The following is a 12,079-nucleotide window of genomic DNA, read 5'->3' on the forward strand; positions in this document are numbered from 1 at the left end:
TTTCTACAGACAGGAGTGGATATGGGCCTAAAGTTAGGCTCCATAAAGGTACAGATTTCGGCCCTATCTATATTCTTCCAGAAGGAATTGGCTTCTCTCCCAGAAGTCCAGACTTTTGTAAAGGGAGTGCTACACATCCAGCCTCCTTTTGTGCCCCCAGTGGCACCATGGGACTTTAACATGGTGTTACAGTTCCTAAAATCTCACTGGTTTGAACCTCTTCAAACAGTTGAATTAAAATTTCTCACTTGGAAGGTGGTCATGTTGTTGGCCATGGCATCTGCAAGGCGGGTGTCCGAATTGGCGGCTTTGTCTCATAAGAGCCCCTATCTCATTTTCCATGTGGATAGAGCAGAGTTGAGGACTCGTCCTCAATTTTTGCCTAAGGTGGTGTCATCGTTTCATATGAACCAACCTATTGTGGTGCCTGTGGCTATGGGAGACTTGGAGGATTCCATGTCCCTTGATGTAGCCAGGGCCTTAAAGATTTACGTAGCCAGGACGGCTCGGATTAGGAAAACAGAGGCACTGTTTGTCCTGTATGCAGCCAACAAAGTTGGCGCTCCTGCTTCTAAGCAGACTATTGCTCACTGGATCTGTAACACGATTCAGCAGGCTCATTCTACGGCTGAATTGCCGTTACCAAATTCGGTAAAGGCCCATTCCACTAGGAAGGTGGGCTCTTCTTGGGCGGCTGCCTGAGGCGTCTCGGCTTTACAGCTTTGCCGAGCGGCGACTTGGTCGGTGTCAAACACTTTTGCTAAATTCTACAAGTTTGATACCTTGGCTGAGGAGGACCTCCTGTTGCTCAATCGGTGCTGCAGAGTCATCCGCACTCTCCCGCCCGGTCTGGAGCTTTGGTATAATCCCCATGGTCCTTACGGAGTCCCCAGTATCCTCTAGGACGTAAGAGATAATAAGATTTTAAACCTACCGGTAAATCTTTTTTTCCTTGTCCGTAGAGCAGGCATGTCCAAACTGCGGCCCTCCAGCTGTTGAGAAAATACATATCCCAGCATGTCCTGACACAGTTTTGCTGTCAGAGAATGCTAATGCTGTGTCAGGGCATGCTGGGATGTGTAGTTTCTCAACAGCTGGAGGGCCGCAGTTTGGACATGCCTGCCGTAGAGGATGCTGGGCGCCCGTCCCAGTGCGGACATATTTCTGCATGACTTGTATATAGTTGTTGCTTGCTTACATAAGGGTTATGTTACAGTTGGGATCAGTCGTTAGCTGAGACTGTTTTGTTCATACTGTTAACTGGTTGCGTATATTCCAGGTTATATGGTGTGGGCTGGTATGAATCTTGCCCTTAGATTAACAAAAATCCTTTCCTCGTACTGTCCGTCTCCTCTGGGCACAGTTTCTCTAACTGAGGTCTGGAGGAGGGGCATAGAGGGAGGAGCCAGTGCACACCCATTCTAAAGTTCTTTATAGAGCCCATGTCTCCTGCGGAGCCCGTCTATACCCCATGGTCCTTACGGAGTCCCTAGCATCCTCTACGGACTAGGAGAAAAAGATTTACCGGTAGGTTTAAAATCTTAATTTCACTTGTTTATTTGAAACTAAATTTTATGTTTTCAGGTCTGGTTCATTGGAACTTGGCTCGCAGAATAGCTCAGAAGGCAGTTCTGGTGATGCAGCTACAAAGAAGAAAAAAGGTCAGAAATTATTTTTTTTATCCTAATTTCCTAATTCAGGGCTTGTCAAATCCCAGGGGCCAGGTCGCCATGGCCCCCAGATGTTGCTGCCTTGCTACAACATTGTGCAGGGGGGGGGGCAGGTCCTCGTCAGCCCCAGAAGAGACTCGTGAGCGTGCCTGAATTGCGGCGACCATTTCATGCACAGGGGTGCATGTGTTTAGTGCCTGTCCATCCTAGCCATGCCTGGCTGTTCCGGGTTACGCTGACTGCCGTGCCTGTCCATATCGGCCTGCGCTGACTGCCGTGCCTGTCGTCACTGCTGTCTCCAAACTACTGCATACAGCTCTTCTGTAAGAGGGTCTAGTTGTGGAAAGGGATTGCGGCTTTAGAGGAAGAAGTGATGGCACAGGGTATGGGTGGGTGACTGCGGACGGATTAGTTGTGTGGGGGTTGGCTGCTCGGGGGGGCAGGTTAGTTGCTCATTAATGTGGCTGCGTGAGGGTGGTGGTTGTTTGCCTGAGGGTAGCTGCACAGCAATGTGACCGCGAAAGGCTGGTTTTCCTGGGGGTTTTCTCTTAGCTGTGTGGGTGTTTGGTGGGGGAAAGTTGCTCAGTAATGGGCTCCGGGTGGTTGGAAGGGGTAGTTTGTACGTTTTGGGGGGGGCAGATGTGGGGGGGATTGGTGGTCTGGCTCCTACACTTTCATCCTGTCTCCTAGATTGCATCAAAATTGTCAAGCCCTGCTTATTGTATAATGTTAAAGATCTAAGATAAGTGCTTCCAATACTATAATGCCATACATAATACAAAGAGGGCTGTGGAAAACACACTTTTGTTTATCTAACGTGCTGCATTTTGCTTGCATGATTTATTTTACATGAGCCAATGCAATATTTGTATAGAACAATTAATTTTTGTTTTTATTAAAAAAAAACAAAGGCCCTTGCCAATTTGTGTTGTTAATTGTGAGGGTTTATTTATATTATTTTTACTATCAGTGTTCTTAGTGCTAAGACTGCGCATCTGCATCTCTCTTCCTCAGGCATAGTATTAGAAGCCTCAGCATGATAGCACCTCTTGATATCTTTAGTAATAGGATGTGCTGTCCAGGTCTCCCCCCTTTCTCCACTATATTTGTGTATATATTGTACACTGGAAGGCAAGGCTTCCTTCCTCTGGATTGGCACTCCTCCCATTCATCCTCAGGTGTTTTAATTAGCTGGGTTCCTGCATTTCAGATCACACATTGATAAGACCCTATTTACAGGTAAGTCCTGGATAAATTTATAGAATGTGATCGTATTAGGAATGTTAGGGACCCATGTGATGAAGTCAACTGGCCGTGGTACATGGGCCCGCATATTTGCGCAAATGTGTGCTAAGAACATTACTTCTACTCCATGTTAATTATGAGAGTTTATTTCAATTATTCTTACTATCAGTGTTCTTAGTGCTAGGACTGTGCATCTGCATCTCTCTTCCTCCAGCATAGTATTAGAAGCCTCAGCATGATAGCACCTCTTGATCACTTTAGTAACAGGGTGTGTAGTCCAGGCCCCCCCTCCTATTTCCAATTTGTGTTGTAATGTTACCTATCATCAGTTGATTATTGTCCGTTAAACAGTTTTTTCTCTTATGTCCTAGAGGATACTGGGGTCCACATTAGTACCATGGGGTATAGACTGGTCTACTAGGAGCCATTGGCACTTAAAGAGTTTGAGTGTGGGCTGGCTCCTCCGTCTATGCCCCTCCTACCAGACCCAGTTTAGAAAATGTGAGGAGCCCTAGGGAAGCTCTACAGAGCTTCTTTAGTAAAAGTTTATTTTAGAGTTTTTATTTTACAGTGAGGCTGCTGGCAACAGCCTCCCTGCTTCTCAGGACTAAGGGGTGAGTAGTATTCGCCCTGCTGGGCCTGAGCCACTATCTCCGCTGACAGGACACTAATCTCCTGAGGGGATCAATCGTTCCCCGCCACAGGGGATCGCTCACCCCGGCAGCATGCCGCCACCACCTTACAGAGCCAGAAGATCAGTGGCGAGTTAGTCACCGTACCCCTAGCAAGCGGGGAGCCGGTGTGAAGATGGCGACAACAGGGTATGGAGCGCAGTACTAACTGCGCTCCGGGGCTCAGCGGTACATAGTGCGGCGCTGTGAGGGGCGCCCTGAGCCAGCGCCTACACCCTACACTGGTCACACAGCCTGTCGGGGTCCCTGGATCATCTGCCAGCATAAAACCTCAGGCCAGTATAATCCTATGAAGAGCGGGAAGACTGCGCCATTAAGGGGGCGGAGCTTCTCCTCAGAGCGGACCCAGCAGCGTTCAGCGCCATTTTCCTGCCTGCAGAAACACTGTCAGTGATGTGCAGTCCCTCCAGAGCAACTCCAGCTATCTCTCACGGTAGAAGGGGGGGAGGCTGTGTACAGACTGTGTAACCTATTAAGGTACACAGTCAGCACTGGTTAGGTTCTCCCTATACCTGGAAAGCGCTGTGTGTGGGTTGGCTCCAATCTCTGTGTCTCTCTTGCCATTCTTGTGGGTGAAACTCTGTCTGTCCTCCCGTGTGTGTGTGTGTGTGTGTGTGTGTGTGTGTAGTGTCCAGGGACTCTGTGTCATATGCTGCAGAGGATATGTCCTCTCGGGATGATACCATTCCATGTAATCAGGACTGCAGTGTTTTAGCACAGATACCAGCAAGGGAGCCTGAATGGTTATCCTCTATCAAATCCATGATTTCTCAGATTTCTACTAGGGTTGCACAGAATGAATCTGCAACTCAGGTTTTACAGAACTCTATGGCAGTTTGGTCTGGTTCTGTTACCTCAGGGTCCCCCTCAGGAGTTTCCCATAAACGTGCTCTTGCACAGATTATGCAGGATGACACGGATACTGACTCTGACACGGCAGACGGTGATGGGGATGTGCTTAGGGGGGCCGCATCTCATGCTAAAGGGGTGCAGTTGATGATAGAGGCTATAAGGGATGTGTTGAATATTGCAGATACAGCACCGGAGCTAACCTTCCCTGCATCCAAATAATGAAATGCTATATTTGAGAAAGCATGGGAAAACCCGGAGAAAAAATTCCAGATCCCTAGAAGGGTTCTTGTTGCTTTTCCCTTCCCTGAGGAGGATAGGAAAAAATGGGAAAACCCACCCATAGTGGACACGTCTGTATCCAGACTCTCTCAAAATGTGGTTTTACCTGTTCCAGGATCTACCACCTTAAAGGAGCCGGCTGATCGCAAAATTGATACTACGCTCAAATCCATATATACGGCTTCAGGGGCGATACTACGTTCTACTATTGCCTGTGCATGGATTTCCAAAGCTATAGTAAAGTGGTCAGGCACGTTACTTGAGGATTTGGATAATATGGATAAAAGTTACGTAGAATTGTTTTTCCGTAAAATTCAGGATTCTGCAGGATTTATGGTGGAATCCATGAAGGATCTGGGATCAATGGCTGCAGGAATTTCTTTCATGTCTGTCTCAGCTCGTCGAGGACTGTGGCTGCGCCAGTGGTCTGCCGACGCAGAATCCAGGTGAGGTGTGGAGACCCTACCCTACACAGGTCAGGCTCTCTTTGGGGAAGCTTTGAATGCGTGGATCTCCACGGCTACAGCGGGTAAGTCACCCTTTCTTCCCTCAGTTGCACCTGCTGTGAAGAAACCTTTTCCTTCAGCGGCATCACAGTCCTTTCGTGTTACTAAAACAAGAAAGGCCAAACCGTCCAACACCTTCTTTAGAGGTCGTCGGCCAAAATCCAAGAAACCTGCTGCTGCATGTTCCCTGGAACAGAAACCAGCTTCTGGTACACCAAAGTCCTCAGCATGACAATGGACAGTGCAGCCTGGAGTTAGGGCCGGTGGGGGCAAGACTCAGACATTTCAGTCACGTCTGGGTGTCGTCCGGCCTGGATCCCTGGGTACTGGATATTGTGTCCCAGGGGTATCTGCTGGAATTTCAAGATCTCCCTCCTCACCGGTTCTTCAAATCAGACTTGCCAGCTTTGCTGGCAGACAGGGCTACCCTACAGGGAGACATGCAGAAGCTAGTGGAGGCACAGGTTATCGTACCAGTTCCTCCCCAGATGCAAAACAAAGGTTACTATTCGAACCTTTTCGTGGTACCGAAACCGGATGGTTCGGTCAGGCCCATTCTGAACTTAAAATCTCTAAACCCCTTTCTGAGGGAGTTCAAGTTCAAAATGGAGTCTCTAAGGGTAGCGATATCAGGTCTGGAGGAGGGGGAATTCCTGGTATCCCCGGATATCAAGGATGCGTACCTCCACATTCCGATTTGGCTGCTGCATCAAGCTTATCTTCGATTCGCACTGTTGGATGGTCATTTTCAGTCCCAGGCCCTGCCATTCGGCCTCTCCACAGTACCGAGTGTATTCACCAAGGTGATGGCGGAAATGATGATTCTCCTCCGCAGACAGGGGGTGAACATAATTCCATATCTGGAAGATCTGCTGATAAAAGCGTCGTCCAAGGAGAAGCTGTAACGGTCCATAGCTCTCACGACCCAGCTTCTCAGGGAACATGGTTGGATCCTGAATCTTCCAAACTCACATTTGGAACCAACCAGGAGGTTGTCCTTTCTGGGAATGATCCTCGACACGGAAGTACAGAGGGTGTTTCTTCCAGAGGAAAAAGAGTTGGTGATACAAACAATGGTCCGTGATGTCCTAAAGCCAGCCCGGGTGTCGGTTCATCAGTGCATTCGCCTTCTAGGGAAGATGGTGGCCTCTTACGAGGCTCTGCAGTATGGGAGGTTTCACGCTCGGTCCTTCCAGCTGGATCTCCTGGACAAGTGGTCGGGATCCCATCTACACATGCACCAGAGAATACGTCTGTCGCCAAAGGCCAGGATTTCAGTCCTCTGGTGGCTACACTTACCTCACCTTCTGGAGGGCCGCAGGTTCGGGATTCAGGACTGGATCCTTCTAACCACGGATGCAAGTCTCCGGGGCTGGGGCGCAGTCACTCAAGGGGGAACCTTCCAAGGAAGGTGGTCAAATCTGGAAGCCGGCCTGCCGATAAACATTCTGGAACGAAGAGCCGTCTACAACGGTCTTCTTCAAACGGCCCATCTTCTGAGAAATCGGGCCATTCAAGTCCAGTCGGACAATGTAACAACAGTGGCTTACATAAACCGACAGGGCGGAACGAAGAGCAGAGCTGCAATGTCAGAGGTAACTAGAATCATCCTCTGGGCAGAAAAACATGCGATGGCGCTGTCAGCAATCTTCATTCCGAGAATAGACAACTGGGAAGCGGACTTCCTCAGCAGACATGAACTCCAGGGGAATGGGGTCTCCATCCGGAGGCGTTCAAGGAGGTAACAGATCTAAGGGGCGTACCCCAAATCGACTTGATGGCCTCTCGTCTCAACAAGAAGTTTCGGCGGTATTGTTCCAGGTTGAGGGACCCGCAAGCAGTGGCGGTGGACACCCTATTGACTCCGTGGGTGTTCCAGTCGGTGTACGTGTTTCCTCCACTTACACTCATTCCAAGAGTTCTCAAACTCATAAGGAGAACAAGAGTTTCAGGCAATCCTCATTGCTCCGGACTGGCCAAGAAGGTCTTGGTACGCGGATCTTCTGGATCTACTGCTAGAAGAGAGAGCCGAGACCTCTTCCTCTTCAGGAGGACCTACTGCAGCAGGGGCCGTTCGCCTATCAAAACTTGAAACGGCATGCAGGTTGAACGCCAGATACTAACTCTGAAGGGTATTCCGAACAAGGTTATTCTTACCCTGATACAGGCTAGGAAAGGAGTAACGTCAAAACATTACCATCGTATTTGCAAAAAAATATGTGTCTTGGTGTGAGTCCAAGAAGTTTCCTACGGTGGAGTTTCAACTGGGACGGTTTCTCCTCTTCCTGCAAACAGGTGTGAATATGGCAAAGGAATTGTTCTATCAATAAGATAAAAAAGATCGGGCGCTTGTATGAGCTGTTGCTCAAAAAGCAGCTGCTATAAAATTGGGTAAGTCACCCCCAATGTACAAACAACAAAGAAAAACAGCTAGCAGCGCTATATATGTGTATTAAAAAGTTAAAAAAGAAGGATTGAGTGCTAATATGTAATATAATTTAATCAATAATGATCACTAACATGGTATCAAGATACAGATAAAATAAACCAATTGTTAAAAATATTACTAAAAATTGAGGGGTCACAATAAGGGCTGCCTGCTTGATGTGTAGTCCGTTCCTAATAAATATAGACCGGATAGTGCACAAATGAATGGTTGTCCCTGGACTGAAAAAGCTGCAGGACCTGCAGCGAAACGCGTCAGGGAACAAGCCTTTTGGGGGTCACTATCCATTGGAAATCTGCTGCCAAGTGTATCCGGACCAGGACTGGACATTGTGCTTAAGCTCAAGATTGCATGAACTTTCTACCACAGAACCACTACCACTCTTCTGCAAACAAGGAGACACCGCGATGCAGTGAGGACCCGCAATAACAACTTTAAGGGACTCTTTCCTCCAGCGGCCAATTGTGGTAAATAATCAAAAAAAAAACCTTAGACTGCGCTGTCAGTCCAGGGACAACCATTCATTTGTGCACTATCCGGTCTATATTTATTAGGAACGGACTACACATCAAGCAGGCAGCCCTTATTGTGACCCCTCAATTTTTAGTAATATTTTTAACAATTGGTTTATTTTATCTGTATCTTGATACCATGTTAGTGATCATTATTGATTAAATTATATTACATATTAGCACTCAATCCTTCTTTTTTAACTTTTTAATACACATATATAGCGCTGCTAGCTGTTTTTCTTAGGTGTGAATATGGGCCTGAGGTTAGGATCCATAAAAGTCCAAATTTCGTCCCTATCCATTTTCTTCCAGAAACAGTTGGCTGCCCTCCCTGAGGTTCAGACTGTTTTGAAGGGAGTTCTGCACATACAACAGTGATCGCGCTGAGCCAAAAAAAAAGTGGGTCCCAGGGACCCTTCACTTTTAAAAATTGGGGTCCTACCAGTTTTTTCTGGGTCCCATCGGAATGAAGGTTCTTATTAATCTTAATCTTGTTTGGACACTACAAAAGTGTTGCAAGGTGGGGGGATGGGGTGACAATGCTGCTGGGCTGTGTAGCATGCAGGACACCCTGCACCAGAGGTGTAACTAGACATTTTGGTGTCCTTAGGCAGAAAGTGAATTGGTGTTCCACCTCCTAGATCGCAAAGCATGGATAGTGCGCGCGGCAGGCGCGCTGCAAAATTTTAGGGCCATGGCTTCATAGGGAAGGGGCGTGACCACATAATAGTGTCAATTCACATTACACCACACAGTAGTGCCGCTTATACACATTGCACCGGGTAGAACCTCCTATGCACACTGCGCCAGGTAGAGCACGTTATTCACATTGCGCCAGGTAGAGCACGTTATCATACACATTGCGCCAGGTAGAGCACGTTAACATACACATTGCGCCAGGTAGAGCACATTATCATACACATTGCGCCAGGTAGAGCACGTTATACACAATGCGCCCGGTAAAGCACGTTATTATACACATTGCGCATGGTAGAGCACGTTATACACAATGCGCCCGGTAGAGCACGTTATTATACACATTGCGCCAGGTAGAGCACGTTATTATACACATTGCACCAGGTAGAGCACGTTATTGTACACAATGCGCCAGGTAGAGCACGTTATTATACACAATGCGCCAGGTAGAGCACGTTATTATACACAATGCGCCAGGTAGAGCACGTTATTATACACAATGCGCCCGGTAGAGCACGTTATTATACACATTGCGCCAGGTAGAGCACGTTATTATACACCTTGCGCCAGGCAGAGCACGTTATTATACACCTTGCGCCAGGTAGAGCACGTTATTATACACAATGCGCCAGGTAGAGCACGTTATTATACACAATGCGCCAGGTAGAGCACGCTATTATACACAATGCGCCAGGTAGAGCACGCTATTATACACAATGCGCCAGGTACAGCACGCTATTATGCACAATGCGCCAGGTAGAGCACGTTATTATACACACTGCGCCAGGTAAAGCACGTTATTATACACACTGCGCCAGGTAGAGCACGTTATTATACACACTGCGCCAGGTAGAGCACGTTATTATACACACTGCGCCAGGTAGAGCACGTTATTATACACACTGTGCCAGGTAGAGCACGTTATTATACACACTGCGCCAGGTAGAGCACGTTATTATACACAATGCGCCAGGTAGAGCACGCTATTATACACAATGCGCCAGGTAGAGCACGTTATACACAATGCGCCAGGTAGAGCACGTTATTATACACAATGCGCCAGGTAGAGCACGTTATTATACACAATGCGCCCGGTAGAGCACATTATAAACAATGCGCCCGGTAGAGCACGTTATACACAATGCGCCCGGTAGAGCGCGTTATACACAATGCGCCAGGTAGAGCACTGAGGCACATTGCGCCAGGTAGAGCACAGAGGCACTAACGACCACACACAGCCTACTGCAGCCCGGGCACACACAAACCATAGCAAAGTAAAAAAAAATATTAACCAGAAGCCGAGTAATATTCAGAGAACAAAACATTAGCAAAGTATTAAGAAAAAGAAAATCTAACGGCAACTACTATACAGATGCATCAAATATTACAGCTACCTTCCTCCTTGGGCTGCCAACAGGCCAGTACTGAGCAGCCTGCATAAGCAACCGGCCAAGGTTGCCAGTAATAGGGCATCAGTAGAACATGTATTTCCCAGACACTGTGGCAGTCCTGCTCCAACCCCAACTGCGCGCAGTAGCCCCCCCATAGTACATACAGGCACTCTACCACTACATTGGGTTCTACCAATAACAAGTGTGAGGGCTGCAGGATGTGGAAGCTCCCCAGGAAAAACACCAGCTTGTGCGCCATCTGCTAGCACGCACCTGCTCCCATGTACTTAGGATCTCCCTGCGGCTACACAGACGCTGTATGGGCGCAATTACTGCAACATGACTGCGCTAGTGCACTACAGCCAGGAATAAGCTCACCCCCTGCCCTCCGTACCAACGCGCCCAGCGAACGTGAGCCATACCGGTCATTATTCTATCTCCCTGTTTACCCGGCTCCCGCCGCCCGAGGTCAGACTCTGACACTGACAGTCTGGGCGGCCTCACATTGCGCGCACACAGAGTACGATGCGGAGCTTGCAGCCCCCCGACATCCATCATCTGCATCGGCTACTCTGGGTGATGCGGGGTGCCACAGCGCGGCTCACTGCTCACCTACAGCGGGAGCTGCGCAGCCCGGGCGGCTCCTGTTGTTTACACCGCCCTCTCAGGGAACTGGACAGCAAATGTCGGGTCTTGGTGGGGCGTTGAGCGGGTCCCGGTGGGGGGGGGGAGAGTAGGGGCAGATCCGGAGCAGTACTCACCGTCGCAGAGGAGGGTGCGGTGCCTGGTATGCGTGGACAGTCTCTTGGTGCTGGGCTGGCGGCGGAGCGTGCAGTGGGGAGGAGGTGGAGCTGGATGAGCGGGGCCAGTCTGTCAGCGCTGCAGCATAGATTCATATGCTGGCAGCGGAGCCCAGGTCAGCGGGCAGAGGGGAGCAGGATTCAAAGCAGGCGGACTGGCGGGAGACACTGCAGGCTGTGATTGGCTGGAGACTACATGAGGTGATTGGCTGAGGAAACAGCCAGTCACTACCTGCGTTCCGCTGACTGGCTTACTCATGCAAACACGTATTCAGATGAGCGCGTCCTGTGGGACCCGCTCATCTTCTAAATGTGAGTCCCGCGCGGCCGTTTCTGGGTAAAATACGCACCATAGCGCGTTTTTGCGATCACTGTACAACCTCCCTTTGTACCGCCTACGGCACCTTGGGATCTTAACGTGGTGTTGCAGTTCCTCCAGTCGGACTGGTTTGAGCCTCTACAGGAGGTTGAGGTCAGGTTTCTCACGTGGAAGGCTGTCACTTTGTTGGCTTTCGCTTCTGCTGGATGTGTGTCGGAGTGGGGGGCTTTGTCATGTAAGAGCCCATACTTGATCTTCCATGAAGATAGAGCTGAGCTTCGGACATGTCAGCAGTTTCTTCCGAAGGTTGCAGCGGCGGATCCAGGGGGGGGACGGGGGGCCACTCGGGCCCGTACTCCCCCTGTCATTTGTGGCCTCCGTCCGCGGTGTGTGTGTCGTCGTCCCCCCCCCCCCCGGCGTCGGCGCCGCACAGGGAGATGACGGGCACCCGCTGAGATTGTGTTACCAGCGGGCGCCCGTCTCCCTGCACAGCGACAGCCAGAGGCTGAGCTCCGGCTTCCGGCGCTGTCACTGTGCGGCGTGCGCTATGGGAGAGACGTCCGTCTCTCTCATAGTGCTGAGGAAAGGACGCCAAGAGGAGGACTGCAGCGGTCTGGAAGCGGGAACGGGGCTTGGTAAGTATGTTCTGTTTTCTCTTCCTTAATGCAGCG

The 12,079-nt window shown here is 49.5% G+C and overlaps 1 protein-coding gene across 1 annotated transcript in view; it reads left to right on the plus strand.

Moving 5' to 3' along the window:
• Positions 1 to 12,079, plus strand: part of HAUS8 (HAUS augmin like complex subunit 8) — a 304,443-nt gene that overhangs the window by 58,520 nt on the left and 233,844 nt on the right. The window contains exon 2 of the mRNA XM_063914496.1: positions 1,585 to 1,661. Within this exon, the coding sequence (XP_063770566.1) occupies positions 1,585 to 1,661 (77 nt within the window). The remainder of the gene's footprint in view (positions 1 to 1,584; positions 1,662 to 12,079) is intronic.

Source organism: Pseudophryne corroboree, chromosome 1, assembly GCF_028390025.1.
Source record: "Pseudophryne corroboree isolate aPseCor3 chromosome 1, aPseCor3.hap2, whole genome shotgun sequence".
In the NCBI taxonomy this organism is placed as follows: Eukaryota; Metazoa; Chordata; class Amphibia; order Anura; family Myobatrachidae; genus Pseudophryne; species Pseudophryne corroboree.